This window comes from Gavia stellata, chromosome 4 (genome assembly GCF_030936135.1).
Source record: "Gavia stellata isolate bGavSte3 chromosome 4, bGavSte3.hap2, whole genome shotgun sequence".
Lineage (NCBI taxonomy): Eukaryota > Metazoa > Chordata > Aves > Gaviiformes > Gaviidae > Gavia > Gavia stellata.
In genome coordinates, this window is record NC_082597.1 from 7,855,237 (window position 1) to 7,881,859 (window position 26,623).

Genomic DNA, 26,623 nt, shown 5'->3' on the forward strand with positions numbered 1-26,623 from the left:
CATCAACGCCAAAAATGCAACCAAGGGCTATGGACATACTTGGACCTGGAAAAACCCTTCAGGTCCCACTTCAGTGGGAAGTGTCGGAGGAATGAAGATTGTGCTGCGCTCTGTCTGGTCACCCTCCGCTAGCCCTTGGGTTCACCAGTGATCCTGCAGGTAGAAGGGGACCACAGATCTCTGGGGCTGCAGATGTGGGGTGAGCCGGGGCAGGAGGGCACCTGCTGCAACGGAAACGGCCATGACCCCCTTTGGCGGAGAACTGGGGCTCTGACTTTAAGTGCATGTGTCCCTGCGGGCATTTGGGTGTCTGTCGCTTGCAGGCGAAATGCAGCTTTGGTATTCTGGAGACGAGTCTTGAAACAATAGGGGAGGCAAAATATGTAACAATGGAAACACTTGATTTCTTTTAGAGAAAATGATGCTTAGAGACCAACTACATGAGCGAAAAAGATACAGAAAAGGAGAGTGAGAGAAAGAGAAAGGGAGAAAGAAAGAGAGAATGAATGAAAGGAAGGAAGGGAGAGAGAGAGAAAGGTAAAAGAACGATAAAGGTACATGATAAAGAAGAAAATAAGGATAGAGAGCAACAGGGGAAGGAGAAGGGAAAGGGAAGGGGAAAGGAAGGGAAGGGGAAGGGAAGACTGCATGCATCAGGGGAAAGGTGGTCTGAAAATTACGTGAGCAACATTTTATCTGTTGCGCAAATCAGGACATTCAGAACATTACTTTGATGGAAAAAATCTTCCTCAAAATTGTTTTATGGAAAATGTCTCTCCAACTCAAGTCACTGACAAGACCCCTGAAGAGAGCATTTCCCCTGCGTTTCAGGGCCGGAGGATGCTGAGGGAAGGTGTGTGTCCTGCGGAGAACGTCACCCTGAGCCCCAGCAGGAGGGGAGCCGGGCGTGGGTGCAGAAAGGCGATCCATCCACTGCCTTGGAGGAGAAAATACCATCTCTCCGCAAAATCCTCCTTAGCAATATGTTCCCCTCACTTGTCAGCTTTGATCTACAATCAGGAGGGTGAACACCCAACGGGAGGATGCAGCAATGATAAAATCAGGGCCAGGTCTGTTTGTACCACATCCCTGATGCTCAGGTCCTGAATTTTCACACTCACCCTCACACACAGCACAACGGGGCAAAGCAACGTGGGGAAGACCAGGCCACCAAACCATGGACATGTTAAGTCTTGTAGCACCACTCACAGCCCTGAAACCATGCACCCCACCTGATGGTGCAGGTGACCAGATGTTTGCAAGGAGGCGATGGGCTTGAAACCTTCTAGTTCAATGCAGGTTGCCTCACTCCCCATGGACAAGCTGTCTATATTTGCTCCATATGCATGCGTGTAAAGTGATTGCATGAAACCTTGCTTCATGCTTGTTGCTCAACAAAAGTTCTTATTAAAAATAAACAAAACCTTTCCATAAACAGCATGCATGCCATTTTTTCCTTACACAAGCTATCCTTAGGCCTTCAGATGCAGCTTGTTTTATATTTCACATAATAATTCCTTAGGACAGTTGGCTTTTAATCACAGACACAGAGTAACTCAGCTACTGCTGCACCGATACCCTGATTTCTGAAAATTTGGCTATAACAGCATGGAAGCCAGGACATGGGCTGGGACCAGGATGAGCAGCTCTTGTGAGAAGATGAAGAGATACTGGCAGGTGGTTTGCTCAAAGCTATCTTCAAGATGGTTTTGGCATTGCCATGTCTGTGAGCAAAGGCTGTAATAGTCATGAAATGTCTGCTAGGATTTAAAAGTAGAAAAAATGGCCTTAGCTCACAACGAGGAGATTGACTTTAATGTTAGCAAAAGGACTCATAACTACACTGAAATATGTGCCAAGGAAGGACCTACCAGCTCCGGACTCATTAACATGTCCTGATGATTTTGGGAGAAAGTAATGGTGGTAAAGCCAAACTCCCACTGGGCTGGAAGCCTGTGGGAGAGGGTGTCCAGCCCCGCACACCAAAACTACACCCCAGCATGCCAGAGCACCGAGCTGAACTGCAGCGGGATTTCCTGGAATAAAGAAGAGCCATCCCTGAACTGCTCCCCAGTCCTGCAAACCACACCGGGAGGGCTCAGCAGCAGGAGCACCGGGATTGCTCTCAGCTGCTCTGTGCTGCGCCCGCTCACCCAAACATCCTGCAAGACAGGCAGGACACAGGCTGTTGTTATTTGGTTTTTGGGTGAATCTCAGCTGCAGCATCCTGACATTTTTCTCAGACCGAAGACCTACCTTTCCAAGGTTCACTTCTTTGGTTGTTCAACCGCACACCCATCAGCAGAATTTCTGAACCACAGAAATAATACAATGCAGCCACTAAACACGGTTTTGCTCTAATTTAATCTTTATTTAAAAAATAAAAATAAAATGTATATCCTCAGCAGCTGTACTAATGACTTCCCATGTGAGCTCATACTGAAACTTGCATGAAACTCTCATTCACTGGGTTTATTTTGCATTAAAAAAGGATGTTAGAAACGTTAAAAACATAATCATGCATAGAATCTTATATTAATAATATTAATTTCATCTAACTATAATAATTATTACACTTCTATTAAGATTATTAATAACATTACATTAATAGAGCATCAGCCTGAAAGTATATCAAGAGAAACTAGAAAAAAATAATCAAGAAGTAAAGCACATCTCCCATCATCATTTTTCTTTGATTACCTAAAATAACTGCAGCAAATTTGGTTTTGTAGGTCAGGTTTTCTTTGAAGTACGTCAACTGTTCAACCTCAATGCAACTATTTTTTATTAGCATAAAATGATTTTGTAATGCAGTATTTGGGTAAGTTTCTTACATAGAGGGCAAAAAGCACATAAATCTGGCTACTCAGAAGCTGATGCTTAGGCACGCGTTTTCCATCCTGGTCTTCAAAGGCCATTTTAAAGATTAATTCTTTTTTCTTGCACAACCTTTGCTCGCTTCTTCCAAACACCCTGCATTAAAAAAAAAAAAAACCAAACTCAAAAATACTTAGAAGCCACCATCTTTGGATACAGTGTTTCCTGCTTATTCCTGGCATGAGCTTATCTGTTTGGCCATGTATTCATAAAAATACCCATTAACTTATTCATTGGCTCTTCAAAGTCTCCAACAGAAAAGTACAGACACTAAATGAAATAAAATCTACAAATCCCAACGCACAAAACCACACTTGAAATAAGACAAAAGGCTCATTGGATTGATGTGATATGCAGAGAAGACACCACAGATGGGTACCGTGTAAACTATGCCCTCCTATTCTTGCAAATTCAATTGTGGTCACCTAAAGAGCTGCTGGCATAAGTTTGTCCTACCTGGGCTGATGTGCGCTGAAAGATAGTAAGGCGCGTGGATGAAATCAATTTTGGCAGCTCAGAGGTGGGAATGGTGATGAGCAGAGCTGGAGGAGGAACTTGCAGAGCTCCTCCGCTGCTTTCCAGAGACGTGAAGGGGCTGCCTGGAGAGCAAGGGCACTTCTCTGTGCAAGGGCACAGGCAGCCAGGCAGCAAGAAGATGCCTTATCAGTAAAAAGGCCAAAAAGGCTTGCTAGTTACAAGATAAGGTCATGATTTAAGATTACCGGAAGGTCTGAAGCAAAGTCACTTTATATTTTGCATGTCCAAATTCAATCACTTCTTTCTCCAGGTGCTCTTGGATTGTGTTCTTAACATCAGTGTAGTAGCACTCTGAACTGGCAAAGTGACAGCTTATACTCTGTGTGAGGAAACTGGGCATCACTCACTACCACATCGATTACAAATGACCGGTGGAAACATCTCATGTATCCTGGATCGTGGACACACATGACCTAAATCAATACTTCACCTCCTTGATCTCAGATTACCAGCAACCAGAGTGGCAATCAGAGAAGTCAGGTCAGAGCAGATCTGTGTGTTCATAAGGATTCTTACTCTGCACCCAGACAGTCACATCAACCCATTTATTTTGTAATCAGTTCCTAGTTAAGAAGACTGTGATGGTGTTTAGCAGCTAAACAAATATTGACAGCTGTATCTACAGGTGGTTTCCTACCTTTGGGAAACCTGATGTCTTGTTTGCTCCGGAGCCATGAACGAGCAGGGGATGCAAGAAAACCGTGTTGCCCTTCTCCATGACAATGTGAACTCTGGGACTCTTCTCATCATAATCCAGCAGCCCAGGGAAAAATTTGATCATCAGACTGTAGAAACCAAGGAAGAGTTGAAATAATTCAGTAAAATTAGAACAACACTGGTTTCTCAGTGTAGGAGAAGAGATGCAAAGGCGGCTACTCGTTTTCTTTCTTGAAGGTAGTACATTTAATATACATGAGGAAGAGTCTGCATGTTCACCTACAAGCCTTGTCAATCAGTTATAAAGGACTCACTTATAAAGAACCAGAATGATCCACTCTGCTTTCTGGATCATCTTTGCACATCTCACAGATAGCTCAGCTTCCCCAGTTGCACCTCGTACATACATATGATAGGACTTCTCTGCTCACTTTCTCTTTTGACCTGCAAACCCCTGTGACAAATTCCCATCTCACAACTAAAATGCTCTTCATCTGCTTTCTGAAGTTCAATTCAAACAATTAAGAGCTTCTCTCCACTGGAGAGAATGGAGAAGAGCACAAGGCAGCCCCACAAGTGTTGCCTGATGCCACCTTGGGGGTGTCAAGTCCATCCTCCTGCTCCAAGCACAGCCATCACCAATACTGGGCCAGGTCAGGAAGCATCCTTGCTTAGGAGAAAAATATTGCTTGAAATTAAATGCTGGTCAATTGTTTATCATCCAATTTTCTTCTACAGGAAAATAAACCTGCTTGCTTGGCAGGAACGAATTCAGAGAAGGAGAAAGCATCTTCAGACTCGACAAGAATAGTGAAAAATGGTTGATTGGAGTGAAAAATGGTTGATTGGAGTGAACAAAGACCAATTTGTGACAGACAGCTTCCCAGACACAGACTGTGTTAGAGCGTAGCCCCCAGCCAAAATGTGGTCCCCTCATGCGCACCCTCCCCAACCCCCCGTGCTGCTCTACCTCCCACTTTGGATAGCCATGAGGCTTCAGGGCTCCTTGTGCATCCCTGGCTGCACGACCAGGCGGCCGTTGTCCCGGTCGGCCCTCTCCACGGCGGTCCAGGAGCACACGATGAGGGCCGCAGGCCGGAAGGGGAAATAGTGCAAGTCCTGGTGCATGGGGTGGTGAGAACTCAGGTTACCTGAAAGACAGGGAATGTGGGTGGCTGCACGGAAAAGGGTCTTCATGCACTTCAGATGTGACGCAGAATTGTCCTGGGGAACATCACGTCACTTATGGTGGTTATGGGTCCCAAGAAACGCCTCCAAAGCTGCAGGTGAAGCACTGTCTCTAAGCATGCTCCTTGCTGGCACTCAATTCTGAGGTCAGATGAGTTTAAATCTCATGCTATGGCCACAGTAAGAGCCCAGACATAGTTCTTGGGTCCATAGTTGCTCTGCGGAGTTGTTGGGAATAGCATGAACAAACTGAGTGTTTCAATAACTCAACGTACTCTGCCCATGCAGAAGCTGGACACCTCAGAACAGGAAAGAGCTCAGTTCTCAACTCTGTTGAACTGCAAAAGCTTATGAAGAGTCAAATCAACTTGGGAAAAAATGTAATGATGTAGTTAATTAAACTTCCTTTTTCCCCCCCTACAAGCCAAAGCTGGGATTCAATTCCTTTGGCACCTATTCAAGTGTCTTCATATCAAAGCACTGAGTGTGCAACCACTGTCAGCAAGGTCAGAAGTCAGACTAAATTTGACATTTCTGAACTGTTAGTCTGGAAAATAGCATATAAACGCTAAGCAAAGAATCTTCTCTGTATTTATTGTCTGTTAGCAAGCTCCAGGAAGCACTTGTTTTCAACACATGTGAAATGTCAAGCCTAAAAAAAAAAAGCGTCCTAAACAGTGGGGCTTCATGCGAGTGCAGATGGCTGGATAAGCAGCTGGGTGTCTTTAATTTTTGCATGTTCCTTTTTGAAACTTGAATGCTACTTTAAAAAAAAATAGTTGAGGGACAGTTAACATGGTGCAAAGACCTAAACTGCAGAAACATATTAAATTAGTTGGAAAGAATGTTTTAGATGTAACATGCGGTTAGATACAACAGCACTTCAATTTAGGAGGCACACACGTACCTCCCAACATGTGAACCCGCACATCTACAGCAAACCGAATGATAAGAAATGTATCCCACCAAGCCAGGGCTAAACTAAAACACACCATTACCAAAATAACATCATATATTTTCAGAATTGCTTTTAATTCAATTCAATTAAAGCAACTTTTCTGAAAGGGTAAGTGCCGCTTCAGTTAAATACATGGCAACCCAGGCATACTAACAACTTCTGCATTTCCCTCTCCCTGGAGCTCTGCTTAGCAGGATCTGGAAATTTATTTATCATCATCATCCGCATGGCCATTAAATTTGGCCCTGTGAAGTATTCAACATATTTTAAGATCTACAAAGGAAAAAGCAGTAGAAGAAATATTTGTATTTTATTCTGCAGCAATATATAGCAAGTAAAACAAAAGCTAGGCAGATCTGTACTGTAAATTAATTATTGATTGGGTTGTTCATGAGGGTGGACCTATTACCAGCAGTTTTACCCAAAATAAAAAACAAGCACAAACAAACCACCTGTAGATGCTGCCGTAGGCGCGATGCTCATCAGCACTTTCTCTGTTGCAGTACACACCAAGGCGTTGCCAAAGATGCATGACTGACAGGGCAACAGCTCAAGAGCTCTGCAAAATCTCGTATGTCCACCTCCGATTGTCCAACACAAGCCAATACATGAGGAGCTGTATCTATACATTACATATATTAATATACTTTCTTATCAAAAGTGATGGGAATCTGCTGCTGATAACTACCCCGACGTGAACGCCAAGTACAAATCCCTCTGACATTGGATGGAGCATGTATTAAAGTAGGCCTGTACAGAACAGAGCATCACATAACCTTCTAGAAGGGTTGGTTTGGCCTGCCCAGCTTGGACATTGCCTTCACCTTGGCAATAAAACATATATATGTTCACAAATCTCTACTAGGTTCTCCCACCACCATCCCCCTATTGGCTTTTTACCTCTGGCCCAGTACAGTATCTGAACAGCTCTTCAGCTTCCTGGAAATCATGTACTTTACTGGTTTTTCAGACAGAAAGAATCACAGAATCCCTAAGGTTGGAAAAGACCTGCAAGATCATCGAGTCCAACCATCAAACGAAGACCAAACGAAGCTGGGTCTGTGGATCTCGTCTCTCATTGTCAGAACTCCCGGTGGATTCACCTCCCTGTTACAGATCCTCACAAAGTCTTTCCTGCAAAGCAGAGGGAACTGGAGAAGCCAGAGCACATTTTAGACACGTTCAGTCAGATTACTCTCCTCAAAGACACTATTGCTACAGAGGAAGGTATCCAGCAACACCATGCACATCCATGTTGGGAGAGTCCAGCTTCCTCCAGCTTCCCAGAGCCTTCTCGGGATGCTGCCGCACACAGGACCCCCCAGCACATTTGGCCACGGCCCCGTACCTGAAGCACTCAACGTCTTCATCAGAAATGAGCTTCTTAATGAGCAGATACCCATTGTCTTCGTAGAACTGCCTTTGCTCTGTGGTGAGGACATCGTTGTCCAGGGTATAGCTGAGACACGGAGGAGAAACACGTTAGTAGGGCCGGACAGAACAACGGGAGCACCGATCACGAGACCCAGCGGGAGGACGGTGTGGTGCGGGGGATCGGTGGCTGCTGGGGAGAGGCACATGGCTCCAGCTGGCGTCTGGGGGAGAACTGCCAAGAAACTCTCCCCACAGCAGACACCGAGGGCACTTGGAAAAAAATCATTAAAATTAAGCAGGAATTGAAATTCCATATTTGATTTTTTATTTTTGTATGAACTAAGATACAATTTACCAAAACATTCTCAGCTGAGCAGGAGCACGAGCTGCTGCTGGAGCAGGAGGAGTTACCTGGGATATCAGTTAAGGAATATACACTCAGGCACAATAGAGTATGAAAACATTACTGCAGAGTAATGACACCCCTCCCAACGCCTCACACGGAAAGCACACAGAAAGGAAACCTCCAGTTCATTTTAATGAGTTTAAACAAACACAACTGCGTTCTGCTAGGCAAAGAGAGCACAGTCGCACCCCGAGGACCGTTACCCCCCTCGCTAATGAAGCCTCACGATGAAGCTGTTGCTTAGCACATGGTGTGGAAGCTTCACCCGATGAAAGTTTAAATCTTACCTGATGAAGTCACACGAGGTGTGAGCATGGACACAGCCTGTGCACGCAAACGCAACCGATAGTGGTGAGTCAGAGGAAAGCAAAAGAGGTGAGAGGAGCAGCTGAGGAGGGAGACGTAAGAAGAGAAAGCTCAGGGGAGAGTGAGGAGGAAGAGGCATGTGCAGCGTGCAAGCAGTCGGTGAGAGCAGGGTGGGAAGCACCGCAGCAGGTCTCGGAGCAAAGGATGTTCGTACAGATGGCACTGCTGCACCAAACTCAACAGGAGGTAAATGCTTCACCCCATACTTCAGGTCCCAGTTTCGGAGGAAATGGAACTCACGGCCACTCAGGTTCTCCAGACGTCCAGGGTGCTGGTCCTACCCACAAAACTTCCAGGAAGGTCTTTCCCCTTCTCTTCAGGCATCACAGGCACTGGTAGAACCCCAGCTGTGGTGCCCTCCTCAGCACACCTCCACCCACCAGAATGGGGGACAGCAGACAAGTCCACCAGGCGCTGGACCCCATTTTAACACCTTCCTCCTGGGCTTTGCAGAGCCTCTTCCTCTTACCGGTTTTGCTCTTGCCACCTTGCAACACTCAAAGGACAAGTTTGGTTTGCTTGGACAACTGAAAACAAGAGGTACACAGGCTGGGAAGGAGCTGCCACCTCCAGCGGCTCATTTTGGTGAAGACACAGAGTATTTAAACCTCTCCGTACCCCTCACACACCCCCTTTTGGGAATAATGTATTTGCAGACGTGTTAGCCAACCAAGCAGGCAATATAATACTTGGATACACTCAGAAGCAAGCAAATGCTTTTGCAGAGGCTGGAACAGCAAGGTTCAAGATTTACGGTTTGCAAGATGCTGGGGAACATTGTCAAATCTAAAAAAAAAAAAAAAGCCTTTGTTCTAACAAGCCATTTTGAGTTTTCCAAAATCCACCTCTCTCCTGTTTTCTGCGCTCTTCAGGAAAAACTCCTTCAACACAAATCTGCAAAGGAGCCTGGAAATCCAGACTTCTCCATGCAACCTCCTCACCCCAGCCATCCAAGAAAAAGAAAGACATCAACCTGGGAAAGTCAAACTCTCGAATAACGCAGCAAGTAAGCTTCCTTCTGTGCTTGCAGTTTGAGGCAAGTCGCCAAGTGCAAACGCTGCTTTTCCTCCCAGCTCAGTTCAGAGCTGCAGATGAATTCACAGGTGTAAGAGCAAAGGTCTTGCAAAGGCAACTGCAAATGTGGCTTTTTCTCCATTAACACCTTTCAGTTGGTGAGAGAGGAGGCTGGGGATACAGGGTGCAGCACTCTTTGCTTTCTTACATCGAGCATCCAACAAACATCTCCGGGAACCTCTATGCCCCATTTCAGGCTGCGGAAGAAGACCATGCCTTGTGCTATCCAGGTCACAACATGTCTGATGTGGAGACCACTGTTGCTTTCCACTTCCCCCCTCCTCCCTTTCCACCCCAGCCCCAGATCAGAAAGGGTGCAGGAGTAGGGGCTGCAGCCAGCCGTGGGGATAAGTGCCGTAGGACGGCATCCGGCTGCACAGTCGGGTTTGGCTTTTCCGTGATGACTTTGATGGTGAGGAGACAACACCAAGAGCCCAGCTTGTCACCCAACACTTGCAAGGTCTGCGCAGCACTCGGGGCAGAGCTCAACCGTAGCATGTGCAGCACTGAGATGACAGTCCCCAGGTGCCGTTGGCTCCTCTTCACCTCCCCTGCGCATGCACTGGTGCCTCTGCGTGCCCAGGAGCCTCTCAAGAATCTGGGGGTCTCACCACCCTGGCTGGGCAAGGGGCAGGAGTGAAGGAACAGGAAGGTTTGGGAACAGGAGGGCTTCTTGCTAGAGGTTGGGAAGTAGGTGGGAAAAGTTCAAGCATGCTTCTACATGCTCCCTCTCCTGTACTCTGCTCATTCACAGCTGCCAGCAGCTGCCATGATGGCTGTGAGGACACAGAAAACAAGGGTGCAGCACCCAGCGCCTGGCACACTCAGTCACGCACCGCCTCTCTGCTGGCATGGGTGGTTCGCTAAGTGAAACAGCACGATGGCTCCTGTCGTCTAAGAGTGCCCTGCTGGGAAAGAAAAAGTCTGGAGGGGAAATCCTGGAGTAGGGAGAGAAGGAAAAGTGAAGTTAGCTTAAAAATGGGGAGCTGCAAACAGAGGTTGCAAAGGCCTTGTATTCCTCTCAAGTTGGGACATGCTTAGAAGTTATATATTCAATGTACACTGTCTTAGCAGTGCACTTAGTACTCTCATCTGCCTACATGAAACCCGCAGGTGATATTTGAGAGGAGACAAATATTGAGATTGAATATGGATCCATAACAGAGCTGCAGCACAGTTCAGAAGATGATTTTTGACATCTTTGCACACATCCCCTGTTGCCACCGGGCCATAGAGCCTCACCCCTCCTGCAAAGAGGACTTCAGCCCCACCGTGTCACGGTTCAGTCTAGCTTGTGCCATTGGCGTGACAGTCAGTTCATCCTCACTTTTCCCTCAAGCTCTGTGCTGTGAAGCAGATGCTGCTGAAAGGTGGGGTTTGTCCTGCTGGAATTTGCTGTCCCTTCATCTTTTCCCTGTCCCTGAGCTGACTTCACAGCCCACATGTCAAGGCACTTGCTGCGGGAGGGAAGGTGGAGGTACGGCTCTTGCTGCCAGGACCAGGAGTGGATTGAATGCAGCATGTCCTCATTACTAACTGGGGTCAGCTTTCCTTCAGTCTCTTCTGACTCCAAAAAAGCTGGAGGCCACAGGCTGAACTTGGTCCTTTTTTTGGCAGGGCTCTTCCCTTTTTTCACATTAACTTTTCACCGGTTAACAAAACATATCCCCTTTCTGATGGAAATAGCTTGATACTTCGGGTTTGCAAAAATCATTGAGGGATGGGCAGTGTGTTTGAGTACAGCACTGTACTGCCAGGAAACCAAACCCTAAGAAACATATAGTTGTTGTAGTTTTTTCTCCAAAAAGCCCAGTTTTAGAGAGTGAGGTGAATTTCTGATGCTGAATTTCCACTGGTGGGGCATATGCTTTGGAAACCTGTGATTGCAGAATCTCCGCTGGCTGGGATGGACAGAAAGCACTTACCAGGTGGATCCCTCACACAGGAGGTCACACATTTACATGAACTGATGAAGCATCCTTTAGACTCCAGCCCTTGCTCAAATATCCTGTGAGGAAGTGCTTGTAGACCCTTGCTCTCCAGGGACATGGTGCTGCACCCATGAGTGTGTAGCTTTGCTGAGAAGGAGCCAAGAAGCCCCTCTGGATCTGGCTCTGCCCAGGGTCATTTCAGGGGGCAAGGATCAGACTCCTTCGTATTGCTAGGATGCAGCTGAGCTGGCTTTGCATACAGTCGAGAGGAGCTTGCCTAAGCTTAGTCATCCCCAGGCTCTGGAGTCTCCTCAACCTGTTGTTGTAGGAAGGAGTGAGGACATGAGTCTTTCATCAGGTGGGAAAACTGCTGAGTTTAGGTGATCTGCAAGGTCTTTGATGGGTTTGTTCTTCTGAAAGAGGAAATTTAAGCCTAAATCCGTAGGCAGAGATGCGCAAATTTTTAAAAACAAAGCCAAAGTTCTTCCTTTCCTTCTCTCTCCCAGCTGCAGCAAGAGAAATTCACAGTCTGGAAACTCTGGGACTCCGACGGACACCTGTAGCTCTTCTCTGTGGTCACAGCTCCCTCTGCAGTCAGCTCAGCTATGCCAACAAAGGCAGACAATGAAGTCTCTCCACGAATCCTGGGTCGTGAACCAGATGGGATACTCTTAAGTCCTCACAAAAATCCCAAGGAGAGCACCAGCGAGGCTGTGAGCCAGAGCTCAGCAAAGTCAACAGAGGAGCCTCCAACCACTGGAAATCATTCACTCAGGCCCATGCAGCAAGCAAAGACCAGGCTGAGAAGGTCCAAGTCTGGAGAGGCATCATGGCACATCTCCCCGAGAGCGGGCTCAGTGCCAGGGTTATACAGAGGGCATGGGAAGAGAGGCAGGAACCAGGATACCCAAAATCGCCCACTGAGCAGGGCTGGGGGTCTGTCCTAATGTCTCCCCCTCGTCAGACTTCTTGGTGTTGTGGTCAAACCAGAGGCTACCGAGAGGATACGTCTGCCTCCAGGTGGGGACCATGGCGCAGGCACCTCACCCCAGCACCAAGGGTTTAGGACCGACGCAATAACTGTGCTCAAACCTTGCCTCGTTTAAAAAGCATACAAACAAGAAAACCCACAGAGGCTGCAGGAAGAGGAAGAAGCACAAACCCCCTCCTCTGCATTACGTTGCCGTGTATGAAATGACTGCAACAGCTTCGACTTGCAGCTGCTTGTGTCGGCAGTCCTCCGTTGAGCCTTGTCGGCTGAGGACAGGACTGTATGTGGTCTCCTGTCTTGCCTGAGTGACCTGCTGAGCTGCAAGATAACAGAGCAGAAGGAGCCACAAGAGCCCGTGAGTGCAGCTTTTGGTGCTGTTTTGGCACCTTCTTTGGGTGGAAGGGAGGAGTAGAAAAGAGCTGAGGATCGCTGTTTTGCACTGGGGTAATTCAACGACGCACCCCCCCGCCAGAATTTCTGAGCATCAGAAATAATACAACACAGCCCTTGAACACAGTTTTGCTCTGATTTAATCTGTATTTCAAAAAATAGATTCTGAAAGCAAAAGAATCTTTCTGAAAGCAAGGAAAAATATTGTGAAAGGCAAGAGGATCATTTCAGTGCACGTCACTCCACCCTGCCACCAGTGCATCCTGAGGAGCATCCAACCACCTCCCTGACCCGGCAGCACCAAAAGACAGCTTTTCCCAGACCTGCCAGACTCAAAGGACTCCCTTGTTTCACACAGCCTTGAATCGGTTGCACAAGGCCAACGGGAGGCTGGTTTGCTGGCCCAGTAGTTCCCAACCCTGTCAGCCACATATTTCACTTGTGCCAGCACTGCTTGGTAAGATATCATGCCACACCAGGTCATGTTTGAGGAACTCTACTAGCGATCATGTTCCAGCCCATCAATCCCATTCTTTTATGTGAGTGGTTGCTGCTTCCCCTTTATCCAGTTCCTCACGCTGTTGATTCTGCTGGTACCAATATCCCCATCTTCATCAGCTGTACTAACGACTTCCCACGTGAGCTCCTACTGAGGGCTCACGTGAAACTCTGATTCATTTTATTTCTTTTGCATAGAAAAGGAAGTTAGAAATGTTAAAAAACATACCCTTGCATAAATTCTTACAAAAAATCTTATGTTAGTATAGCATCATTCCAAAGGTACGTCATGTGAGAAACTTCTAAAAAACAAGAATGAAAACAAGAAGAAAATCAAGGTGTTCTTTCAAGACCTGAATTCTTTAACTGTCTAAGATAACCACAGCAAATCTCTGTTTTTCTAGGTTAGGTTTTCTTTGACGTACATCAGCTGTTCAACCTCAGTGCAATTATTTTGTATTAGCATAAAATGATTTTGTGATGCAGCATTTGGCTAAGTTACCAATACAGAGGTCAACAAAGCACACATAATTCTGCCTGCCGAGGCAGAGTCTGCACTCTCCGATCAGAGAAGCTCATTCTCAGGTACGTGTTTTCCATCCTGCTCTTCAGAGATTGTTCTACAGGTTAATTCTTTCCCCTTGCACAAGCCGTGCTCGGAAGTTCCAAATATCCTTCAAAACAAAAATAAGACAAAGGAAAATCCTTAAGGACCAGCAAAAAGAGCAGCCAGGGTTCTGTTTTACAGAGATGGAAATAGATACAGCGTTCTCAGCTTAGCTACCTACCCATAAAAACATGCTAAAACACTTACTGAATATCCTTTCAAATCCTAAAAATCAAGAACCAAAATGCAGCCCTGACTAAGAAAGAGGTGCGACCTCCACCCCCAGGAGACAGGTTGTTTGCAGGTGTGACACGCACTACAAGATGCCGATGGTTCAATTCTGGAAGGCGACAGACGAGGCAACATGAGCAGCACAGAGAGCATTCCCCTTGCAGAAGTGACCCTCACCTGCTTGTGCACACAGTGCCTCCCTTGTGCACCTTTGGGCCATCAAAAAAGCTCACCAACTGACTACACCTTGCATACTGCTGCCCATGAGCAAGGGATATTCCTTGCGCAGCAGAAAGCAGGAGGTAAAAACAGATACGAGTGCAAGCCCTTAGCCAGAAATCAGGTGCTGAGCAGGCATTGCTGCAGATTGTAAAGCAGAGAAGACCACCGCTGTTTGCTTCATGGAGGTAAATCTTGGGCAAGCTCCTACCTCGGTTTCCCTGTGTGAGGATTACTTAGTTCTTATCATTAGTCTTGTGAAGGTGAAATGTAAAAGCTGGGCACTCCTCTGGGAGAAAGCTCCAACTCTGGTTTAAAAAAGCTTAAAGCTACATGAAAACGCACACACTCATCTGAGGCTTGTATGGGCACAACCTCATTTCCACTCACGAGAAGGAGCGAGCCTCACTACACATCACTTTGAATTTCACTGTGTGTCTAAATAACTCCAGGAATCAAAAGTCAAGCAAGCTGTAACTTTACAGACAACATGTAGGATCAGGCTTGCAAAACACAGCTGGACACCCCACCGTACCCAGGCACGCCATGGGGAAAAACAAAACAAAACAAAAACCCCAAAGGTGAAAAAGAAGGTCCTCTCCTCCAGAATGCCCTAGATATTGTAACCTCTGTGAAATATGTAAATTGTAAAATAAAATCTCTGCCTATTACATCTAGACTTTCCTGCCTTGATACTGGCTGTGCACGAGTTTAGGAACCACTGTGGATTAAGAAATTCAGGACATTCCCACCCCAGTAACAAAGTTTATTTTTCTTTCAGTGGCTGAGTTCCTGAAGAATTTAGATTTGCTTTCTATTTTGCACAGTAGTTTCAGTTGTTCAGCAAGAGTCCATTACCCCTATTTTTATTGTTTTTGAGGCAGATAGATATCACTGCTGACACACCTGCTGTAGCCTCAAGTCTAAATAATTGATGTGGGATTATATTTCATCAAAAAAATTCAGTCTACTATTGCAGTTAGATGTGGCTACTTGTTTTAAAAGGAAAATCCACCTACCATTAGGAGGGGAAACTGTAAGAACTGTGGACATACAAACTGTAGACGAGCACTGAATTTATTGCACCTTCTTACACTTGCGAATTCAGGGCAAGAGAGGACCACATCTTCCTATTTGCATCATGCAGTCCAAATGCAACTGCAAAGAGCTCTGGTTCAGCCACACTCCCCACAACAAACTGTGAACCAGGAGATGCAGTGAAGGGCAAAGCTTGTATAGACTTCACCCTATTCCTGCCTTGCCACGTTCGCCCTTCCCACTGCTACCCAGCGGGGCGAAGCCTAGACCCCCTCGAATGGTGTAAGAAGTGCATGTGAGCAACCTCAGAGCTGAGCCGTCACCACAGCAGAGTCCACAGCTCCTCCTCACTTACGCTACAACATCAGCCGCAGTTGCATAACGAAGTGCTGATCTAATCGGCACCAGCTCAGCCGGCACTGGAAGGGATCAAGGCGTGCTCACAAAACCCATTTTGACAAGCAGAGCTGGAGAAGGAACTTCTAGAGCTCAAGGGATGTGAAGGGGCTGCCCAGAGAGCAAGGCCACTTCTCCAGCATAGCAAGAAGCAGCCGTATGAGCAAAAAGGCCCCAAAAAAGCCTGCTGGACATCCTCTTTTATTCTGTCAAGCACCTCTGCTTGGCACAGCTTGATCTGCCAAACTGGGCATAGCAAAAAGCACAAACCTGTCACACACAAGAGAGACTTATGAAAGGGAACTGACCTGGATTGTAACAAAGGGCATAGAGCCAAGTCTTACCCTGAGTTCCACGGAAGTCGTGTTGTATTTCTTGTGAACGATTTCGACCAGTTCTTTCTCCAGGTGCTCCTGGGTGGTGTTCTTGACGTCAATGTAGTGGCACTCGGAGCTGGCGAAGTGACAGCTTATACTCTGCGTGAGGAAATTGGGCATCACTCACTACCACATTGATTACAAATCACTGGTGGAAAAAAATCTCGTGCATCCCAGATCGTGGATACCCCACCCCTTCCTTAGAGATCGTGTCAGCAAATTCCTTCCTCCTTTCCAAGCAGACCTGCTCTCCTGAGACTGTCCCCTTGGAGAAGAAATACTCTTGCTTGCGGATGCGCTCTTCTTCCTTCCCTCCTCTCCCAAACACTCCCCCAACATGAACTGTACTACTTGATCTCAGAATATCAGCAACCAGAGTGGGAACAGGGGAAGTCAGGGCTGGAGCAGACCTGTGTGTTCAGGAAGGGTTCTTACTTTCTGCACCCAGACAGTCACATCAACCCATTTATTTTGTAATCAGCTCTTGCTTAAGCAGAGTCTACAGGAAATAAATAGAAATGCCCCACCAGAAAAAGCTGTTCTCCCATTACACAAGCTATGCCAGCTGCAAGCGAGATCATGCCAGATCTCAAAGGGTGCTGGACCATAACCTGGCTCCAGAATACTATTGTTTTACCCCAAAGGCAGACAAATGTTGGGATTTGGCACAGTAAGAGGAAGCTCTTGTGTTTCTGCGGGATATTACACAGGACTATTGCTCCACTAGCCAGGAAAGAGCCAGCAGACGAGACTCTCAGTACCTGATGTCCTCTCTGCTTTCAGGACTGCAGGAGGAAGGAATTCCACACCATTAAACTGCTTCTGGGGCTAAAAGAAGGGGCCATATAGTAGTCAATGCAGGCAAAACAAAATAAAAACAGAACAGCCTGTGTTGCATGAGGGGAAATAACTGCATTGCTACTAGTGACCACACTAGAGGCTACAGTTCCCTTAGGTGCCTGGATGAATCCACTTCTGAGAAAGGATCAGCCCTCCAAAGGAGGGCACTTTTGCCTGTTTCAGTTAAATAATCATGATGCAAAACAAATAGATGATGCGGAATCAAATCTTTAAGAGAAACATGGGTCGTGTTACCGTATAAATAAATATTATTTATCGGATGATGGAGGCTCCTGCTACCCAGAGATGAGATACCAAAAAGGCAGGGGGAAGAAAGTTAGAAAAGCTCCTGATATTTGGGACAGCTGAAAGGGAACTATTGGAAAAGCAAGTACAGCCAGCCAGGCTTCCAACAGAGATTCAACATCTAGTTTCTACTCCTGCTCTGTTTTTCTCAAGCAGCCCCACAGCATGCTCTTCTCCCAAAAGACAGAGGTGTTTAAAAATAAAAAATAAAAAAGAGAGTGTAAAAGTATATTGGGAAGCTAAAAACTCATTAAAAAGTTCATCCACGTATTCATGAGCTTGGAAAGTGGGGGGTTAGTTTGATCAGTTTTAATAAACCAAAATATCAAAAGCTATATCAAGAGATGGTTTCCTACCTTCCGGAAACCTGATGTCTTGTTTATCCCAGAGCCATGAATGAGCAGGGGATGAAAGAACACTGTGTCTCCCTTCTCCATGACAAGGTGAACCCTGGGACTCTTCTCATCCTCATCAAGTATCCCATGGAAAAGTTTGTTGGCTTTACCCTAGAAAAAAAGGCTGAGTTGAAATCACGCAGTTAAAATTAGAGCAAGTGCTGATTCTCAGTGCAAGGGACAGCAGGGACAGCTACTGAGCTGCTTTCCTATGGGCAGTGTATTCGGTATGCCCAACTAAGAACCTGCCCACTTGCCTACAAGTCTTCCCACTTCAAGCCTGAGGTACAGCTAAATAATACTTTTTCTATTTTTTGAAGCTGGATTCAGACAATTAAGAACACTTCTCAGCTGGAGAGAACAGAGAAGAGCACTGAGGAATCCCACAAGTGTGGCCTGATGCCACCACTGAGGTCTAGCCTTCTGCTCCCAGTATAACCATCACCACCACCAGGTCAGGTCAGAAAACATCCGTTCTTAAGAGGAAGATACTGCTTGATATTTAATTGCACCCAGCTGTTTACTATCCAATTTCTCCTCTCTGGGACAGCACACATGTTCACCAGGCAGGAACAAATTCGCAGAAGGAGAAAGAGTCCTCAGACTTGGCAAGGGCAGTGGAAAAGGGTTGCATGTGTTTATGCCATTATGCCACGACGTGCTGGACAATTTCTAGGTGAAGGTGAGAACAGAGGCAAATATACCCAGATTACACGGAGTGAGGCCAACCAAGCAGCTCTCTCCCGAAGCAACAAGTCATTGTTTGCATAAACAGAAAACCCATCACTGAAAACCTCAGCTTTCACCTGTGCATCACCCCTCCATGGTGAGCTCTCCCCAGCCAAAATGTGGTCCCTTCATGCACGCCCTTCCCAAGCCCCCCGTGCTGCTCTACCTCCCGCTTTGGATAGCCATGAGGCTTCAGGGGCTCCTTGTGCGTCCCTGGCTGCACGACCAGGCAGCCGTTCTCCTGGTCGGCCCTCTCCATGGCGGTCCAGGAGCACACGATGCGGGCCGCAGGGCGGAAGGGGAAATAGTGCAAGTCCTGATGCATGGGGTGGAGAAAAGTCTGTTTATCTGCAACACAGGTTCAAAACCTTCAACTTCACCAAACGTGACACAGCCTTTTCCTTCCCATTAAACCATTGCACTTGTTGTAACATGCCCTAAGAAGCTGGTGCTTGCCACTGGAGAGACATCGTGGACTCAGTGTCTGCTCCAGCCCACCGGTGACTTGGAAGCCTAATGGGTTAGCTTACACCCCATCCCAAGATGGACCAAGAGCACAGTGGCGGATCTTGGGTCAGCAACGGCATGGTGACACAGGGAATGCCAGGAGGCTGCCTGGCTGTGCGATCCCTCAGACGACTCCTTTTGCTGGCCTTCACCACCGCCAACCCCCTGCCAACTTTTCACCTTTCGCTTTGGCTGCCCTCCAGTTCCATGAACTTTCACCAGCACGGTGTTGCACAAACCTTTCCCAATACAAAGACTTTCAAACAGCCGTGCTGTCTGTAGTCACTTGATCTATCGCTGTGTTGCAAGCAGAATCAACCCTGTCTGTGCTGCACCCAACATGTGTTTATTTAGCCTTTACAAAAAAAAAATATATATCCCAATTTATGGACTGCAGTCTCCCCAGACAGTCTACCCAGCACTCTATTAGCCTAGAGGCTTTTTTCCATGAAGTCTAAACAAAAATAAGTATTTCTGAAGTTTTGTCTGTTACTTCTTTTCCCACTATGGAAATGGAAACATATCACCCACACCAAAACAGCCTTTTATATATTAATTATATATTTATTTTGCCATTGAGTTTGCTCCTTAAATAGATATAGTTAGGATGTTTCCACTTGCCTCATTTGCTATATTATTTAGACTTCGGGCAACCTTGAAAGCTCTCCTGAGGTCTGCACCTCTCCTAAAGTACTCCTCAAAGATATTGAATGGAGACCTTGCAACTATGGAGCAGCTTCCCATTTCTTGTCCGTTATAGTTTTCTTTTTACTTTAAAAAAGTACTTTACTTTTTGGTTTTTTACTTTCTAAAACGGCCTCCCATTGAATTTCCAAACCAAAATGACACAGCTTTCTGTGGAGTATTCAAGATGACAAGTGGAGATCACTTGAACAAACTCAGTATTTTAATAATTCAATGTACTATGTATCTGCTCAGAAGCTGCATACCTGAGAATAAGAAACATAGCTCCGGTCTCAACTTCACTAAACCAAAACACCTTATGCAGAGTCAAAGCTACTTTGAAAAACTGTAATTTGGTTAGTCCGGTTCTCTTCCTCTCTCCCTGCCCATCACCCTTGTATAAATTATGATCTCAGTTTCCAGCAGCAGGAGCCAAAGCGAGGCTTCAAAATCCTTCTTTTGGCACCTATTCAAGTATCTTCATATCAAAGCACTGAGCGTTCAACAGCTGTCAGTGAGGTCAGGAGCGTTTAAACCCCAAGCAAAGGACGATCTCTGTATTTATTGCCTTTTACTGAGGTACACGGAAGCTCTAGTTTTCAACACATTTGAAAAGTCAAGCTTAAAAAGCATGTGATGTTTTACACCCTGGGCCTTTATGCAAGTGCAGCTGGCTGAATAGAGAGCTCGCTTGCCCACTTTGAACATGTGAGTGGTGCAGCCAAGACAACCAGCATCTTTAGCAAACAAGCACCCACTGAACACTGAAAGACAAGAAATGTTATCTCATTAAGCCAAGGTTAAAAGAAAACAAACTTCTACCAAAGTGGCCATGTAAATTTTCGAAGTTACTTGGTTTTAACTTGTCTCATTTTTTTCAAAGAGTTTTTCTAAAACACTAAGTTCAGTTTTGGCCAGATAGACAGCATACACACAACAATTTCTCTGTTTTCCTCTTATCCAAGTTTTCCTTACCAGAATCTGGAAGTTTATTTATCAGCATGGTGTGCATTGCCATGATGTTTGGCCCTGTGAAGCACTCAACGTATCTGAGGACCTACAGGAAAGAAAACATTAGAAAAAAATAATAGAAACATGAAAGACAAGAGGAAAGATTGCTGAGGAAGCACTGGGACCTGGATGTTTGGCTGAGGACTAGGGTACAGGAGGAGGAGGCTGGATGGAGAGATGCAGGACAGGGTCCGGCAGGCACACAAATGGGCATGGTGGTAGGAGGCCAAGGTAGAAAATGGTGCAGCGGGCTGCGGGGTGGGGTTGAAAAGATGGGGAGGGTCATACTTCCACAAAGACATGGCTTTGCACCACAACATGAATATTACAGAATCACAGAATCACTAAGGTTGGAAAAGACCTGTAAGATCATCAACCAACAAGCACCACCATGCCCATTAAACCATGTCCCACAATGCCTCATCCACACATTCCTTAATATTGCCTACAAAGCTGGACCAGCCCAGAGAGCAGATATTTTGGCTGGATAAAAGGCATTCAGAAAATGTTGCTGATCTGTCCTGCTAGCCTGACACAGTTTGGGCTAGTCGCATTCCTGACTGGCTCACCCACCACAGGAGCAGAGGAGCACTGCTTTAAGTCTTCTGCCCTGACCACCATCCATCCCGTGTTCATGCAGAACACTCTTAAAAGATAGTTTGGTATTCCTTCCTCACAGAGATGCTTATGGGAGTGACATACAGGGGCTCTAAGGGATAAAGGATACAGCTTTAGCGGAACCAAAAAAAGCTTTTTCGCATAGGCATTGAAACATAGCTACATTCATATAGGCTCTTCCACCACCATCTCCGTTTTTGCTGGTTTTTTTATTTTACCTCTGGTAGAGTACAGTATCTGAACAACTCTTTGTCTTCCTGGAAGTCCTGCACTTTATTAACTACGTTTTCAGACTGACCATACTGGGATCTCAGGGTCTCGTCTTTCATAATCATAGCTCCTGGTAGATTCACCTCTTTTTTACAGATCCTCACAAACTCCTTCCTGCAAAGCAGAGGGAATGTCCGTGTTGGGAGAGTCCAGCTTCCTCCGGCTTCCCAGAGCCCCTTCGGAATGCTGCTGCACGCAGGACCCCCCAGCACCTTAGGGAAATGCCCCATACCTGAAGCGCTCAATGTCTTCATCAGAAACAAGCTTCTTAATGAGCAGATACCCATTGTCTTCGTAGAACTGCCTTTGCTCTGTGGTGAGGACATTGTTGTCCAGGGTATAGCTGAGACACGGAGGAGAAACGTGTTAGTAGGGCCGGACAGAACAACGGGAACAGTGTCGACAAGACCTGGCAGGAAGGTGGTGACATGCAGGAGGTCAGCAGCTGCAGGGGAGAATCAGTGAGAAACCCTCCCCACTTGCATGTCCGCCTCAGCTCTGCAGGCGTGCAGTGTTTCCCATGCCCCAGCAGAGCCAGCACAGTGCGGCAGTGGCTGTGCAGCATCTCTGCCCACAGCCACCCACTACTTCTGCGGCAGAATACAAAGCATCTCCCTCATGCCCTCCCAAAGTGAGCAGGAAAGCTGGGATCGGTGCTCAGAAGCTTTACTCTCAAGAGAGATACTGAAGCACACGGGAATAGTTTCTGCAGTCAGATTATCCACTCGGATGTTTTCAAGATGCATGGTTAAGCTTTTTTATTAAACTACAGTTAAACAAAGGAGAATATACCCTTGCAAAATGAAAGGCTACACAATGTCTAGTGATCAACATGTGTGCTAGGACGGAAAAAAGAATTGAGTTCTGCAGGTTATTTCTTTTTATCTCTACGAAGGAAGATACAGCTTACCGAAAACTCCCTGGTTGAGGAACAGCACTAACTTGGGCTGAAGTAGGAACACTTGCCTGGGATGGAAATTAAGGAATATACACTCAAGCACAATAAAGTAGAAGAACATCTATACACACGTGTGTCCTGAATCCTACCATGCAGTTTATTTTAAAGATAAGTGCTGTGCTAGACATTCAATCCATGTTCTTGATTATTTTTCTTCTAAAAAAAATCTTTGCCACGTCTGGCAGAGAAGTATAAAATAACAGCATAGTACAGCCTTGTCCACGCATATAGAAAAGTCAGTACAAAACGCCTGAGACTCCAGAGTAGTCCACGACCTCAATTCATCTCCTAGAACATTAAGACACTCAATGAGATGCTCACTGGAGATGTTTACTTGCCCAATTTCCCTCCCTGTGCTCCAGAGAGCAGCCAGACCTACCCAAAACCTGTGTTGCCTCCTGGACATGCTTCTCCATCTTTCCCCTCCTAACATTGGTGCACCAGATTTGGAGCCAGAAGTCATATGGGATGAACCTGGGACTTCACATTTCCATGCCGTAGTGCAAACTCTCACCTTCTCTCCAGTTACTGCAGAGATTAGGTCCGTCCCAAACTTGATAGGGAGAGCGTGAGGAGAGAACTATAAGCTTGTACTCCACCTCAATTCATTTCAACAGGTTTAAATAAACACAGTTGTGTTCTCCTATGCAGAAAGAGGCATTTTCATCCACAGAGAAATTAAACCCCACTTGCTAATGAAGCCTCACAGGAGCTTTGTGCATGGTATTGAAAAAAAGAACATTTTCATGCAGCTCTCTGGGTCTGCACATGCATGTTTGGAGACCCCTGTGCTTCAAGGTTTTATGTAAACTGAAGACTTTCTTCTACTGCTCACTACTGCCTTTTAAATGTGCCATAGAAGCATGCATGCTTCTGGAGTAAGAAATAGGTTTCACCCTAACAGTTGTGTCTACAGTCCCTGCACCAGGAAGCTTAAACATTAGCTGGTCAAGAGTCACATACGGTGGGAGAAGAAGCAGAACACATGGACAGGGGTGTAGCAAAAATTATGAGCCAGAGGGAGGAAAAGGTGCTGAGAACTGGATGGAAGAGAGTGGGAAGGAAGAGGACGTGGGGACACCAGCTGGAAACCGTCACAGCAGGTCCCAGAGCAAGGGATTCCACAACTGAGGGCACTACTGCTCCACACACATTTCAGGTCCATTTTCAGTGAAAATGGGACTCCTGGCCAGTCAGGCTCCTGAATGTCCAGAGACAGCTGATGGAGTCACAGGCACTGGTAGAACCCCAGCTGTGGTGCCCTCCTCAGCACACCTCCACCTTCCAGAACAGGAGCACAGCAGACAAGTCCACCAAGCGCTGGACCCCGTTTTAACACTTGGGCTTTGCAGTGTGTCTTCCTCTCACTGGTTTTGCTCTTGCCACCTTGCAACGCTCAAAGGACAAGTTGGTTTGCTTGGACAACTGAAAACAAGAGGTACACAGGCTGGGAAGGAGCTGCCACCTCCAGCGGCTCATTGTGGTGAAGACACAGAGTATTTAAACCTCTCCGTACCCCTCACACACCCCCTTTTGGGAATAATGTATTCGCAGATGTGTTAGCCAACCAAGCAGGCAGTATAATACTTTTGCAGAGACCGAAGGAGGCACAGCAAGGTTCAAGATCCCCAAAAGCTTTTCCAAAGCAGCTCCCTGCAGAGTCTCAAGGGATGGTGCAAACTCCTGCATACCTAAGACAAGCACGATAAACTTGTGTAGTTCTCTTAGAAACCATCTCACAGACACCTGGCGAGATGGTCCTGGCCTGACAGCCACCGCTCTGCCGGCACCATCAGGGTTTGACCAGAAGCAGCCAAACACCCAAATCACTCAAGTGGAGCAGTTACTTTCTGAATCTCCCCCGTTTGCCCGCGTTTTGAGGAAACCTTCACTTCTACAGTTGGTGCGCTGGTTTTATTCCAGTGTCCCAACCCAGGCCACAGCCAAGGTGAATTCCCAGCTGTGGGAATGGAGGTCTTCCACAGGCACTTGTGCATATGGCTTTTTCTCAGCTGCCTTCCTGTAAGGAGAGAAGTGCTGGTGTTGCCGATGCAGCACTCCCCTCTGGCTCCTACACCAAGCTCCAAATGAAAACCTGCCACGTTTCACCTTCTGCTGCCTCCTCTCCTTCCTGAGGCCACATGGGAGGACTCCAGGAAGGCAGTTTTCTCACTGCTGTGTAGAAATAACTCATCTTCCAACAAACCAGTACAACCAGCACAGACCAGTCTCTATATACCAATCCCTAAAAGCAACTACAGGAGGGAATTAGGTATGTACAAAATGGTATTAAACTCTCTATTATGCAGGTTTAATTTCAAATAAACAGAGAGGATCAGGATGCTCTCTTCTCCAGGTTGGGAAGGTCAGAGCCTGGGGTGAGCCGGCAGAAGGCAGCTAACCCCTGCTGCAGGGCTCGCCGAGCAGAAGGATGTGGGTGCACACATCTGCACCCCAGCAGGGCAGCGCAGAGACCCCACGGGCTTTGGGTGGTTTTCACATTTTATGTCTCCATCAAGACGTTTCTATTAAGGCATTTCTCCCTTCATAAAAGGAGAGGCATTTTCTGGAAGGAAAATTGACTGCCCTACCCAACTCACCAAGCCAGAGATTACAACAAAACCGCTGCACTGAGGTAACATATATTAAATAAATCTATTCTTATTAGATTCTGTGATTTATTTTATCCACACACCTTTCTTGTTCCAGCCCAAGTTAGTCATATTTTTGTCCAAAGCTCTTTGCATCAGGACGATTGTAGCTGGATTTAAAAACAAAACAGTTTGTGCGCTGCCTCTCCTTACTTATTCACAACCAGGGTGCTTTTCCTAGCATTTATTTCCAATTTTGAGTTCCTACTTGCACCTTTGTCTGTGGCAGTCTGAGTCAACTACTATCCATCTATCCTCATATTTTTACTATATTTGAGGACCCCTACATGCTGTTTGATCACATCCTCTTCACCAATTTATTATAATTCAGAGATAACTTGTCAGCATTCAGCTCTCACCGAGAATCAGCAGCATTTAAAAATCTTTTTTTTTTTTTTTTAAGCAAGATTTATGGCAGTAGCTTTAAAAATACTATCATAGGCAGTCTTCATTTAACTTTTGGAATTGTGGGACAGACCAACGTGAAAACTTCTTTCTGCTCCGGTTTCCTTTCTCTAAGCTATTGTAAAGCTGGCAGCCTCCAACATTTCCACCTCATTTCCCACTCACAAACCAAACTTCGACGTTTTTCCTGCTGCTGGTCTACCAGTCAAGTCCGTACCTCTCAACAAAGTCTGAGGCTCGTTGTGCAATTGCTAAGCCTCGCAGTTTATCTCCCCCAAACTCACGAATCTCTAGGAGGAAAATCCGCCACGGTAACCCCCCTGCTCAGTGCCAGGGGAGATGTGCTGGGGGGGGCTGCCAGGAGACAGCTGGCCCATCAGACGCACAGCCCCACGCCTGACAGGTTGCAGGGCTGAAGCTCAGGGAGAAAGCACCGGGCAGCAAGAGGTTTTCGGGGCAGGACGGGCGCTGACCCCAAAACACCAGTTGGGGCTGCCAGGGGAAGCGCTGCCCTGGAGCATCCCCGCTCGCCCAGGGGCTGCGTGGGGCATGGCCCCCCTGCGCGTCACCACCCCGAACCGGGGCGGAGGGCTAGGACATTGCCCGCGTCTCCTTCCCAGGCAGGGTGTGCTTGTAGGGCAAACCACCGCCAAACCCCTCCTCGGCACCCACGAGCACGCAGGGTGCGGGGAGTGATGTGCAAAGCTCGCTGGGGCGGGGGAAGCAAAGCCCTGACCCCAACGAGGCCAACGTCCTGCTCCTCCCGGCTTCCCACCCCACATCAGAAAGGATACAGGAGCAAAGGCTGCTCCCAGCCGCGGGGAGAGGTGCCGGAGGATGGCCTCCAGCCGAGCCGCTGGCCCCGACCGCTTCCCGAGCTGCTCCATCGTGCCGGGGGAAGCTGGAGCGCTCGGTCCCCAGCCTGACCCTGGACACACAGCTGGGGAGGAGCAGGGCCCGGCTGACGTCTGCGGCCTTCGCCTCGGCCGCACATGCGCCAGCAGCCGTGCATGCTCAGAAAGGCCGCAGAAACTCTGCCGGGAGCCGAGGGCTGGCAGGGTTTGCAGATGGGAGGGCCCGCCGGCAGCTGGGACGTACGTGGGGAGAGCTTAGCGCATGCTTGTGCACGTCCCT

General features: G+C 47.0%; 2 protein-coding genes across 2 annotated transcripts; both read right to left on the reverse strand.

Annotated features, from left to right (window-relative positions):
* Positions 1 to 2,919: 2,919 nt before the first annotated feature.
* On the reverse strand, positions 2,920 to 12,399 carry LOC104259771 (phytanoyl-CoA dioxygenase, peroxisomal-like). Its single transcript, XM_059816002.1, is given in 11 exon segments — positions 2,920 to 2,980; positions 3,609 to 3,733; positions 4,052 to 4,199; positions 5,025 to 5,076; positions 5,079 to 5,222; positions 6,400 to 6,490; positions 7,118 to 7,175; positions 7,256 to 7,351; positions 7,566 to 7,676; positions 8,285 to 8,321; positions 12,276 to 12,399. Coding segments are annotated over 11 exon segments (1,047 nt in total).
* Positions 12,400 to 12,871: 472 nt separating this feature from the next.
* On the reverse strand, positions 12,872 to 26,416 carry LOC104253216 (phytanoyl-CoA dioxygenase, peroxisomal-like). The gene is made up of 9 exons (XM_059816381.1): positions 26,290 to 26,416; positions 22,386 to 22,441; positions 21,708 to 21,818; positions 21,424 to 21,589; positions 20,552 to 20,633; positions 18,552 to 18,733; positions 17,618 to 17,767; positions 16,083 to 16,214; positions 12,872 to 13,921 (listed from the first exon to the last, which is right to left on the reverse strand). Exons 1-9 carry the CDS (start codon positions 26,374 to 26,376, stop codon positions 13,868 to 13,870), a joined length of 1,020 nt encoding a protein of 339 aa, XP_059672364.1. The 5' UTR covers positions 26,377 to 26,416; the 3' UTR covers positions 12,872 to 13,867.
* Positions 26,417 to 26,623: the final 207 nt, after the last annotated feature.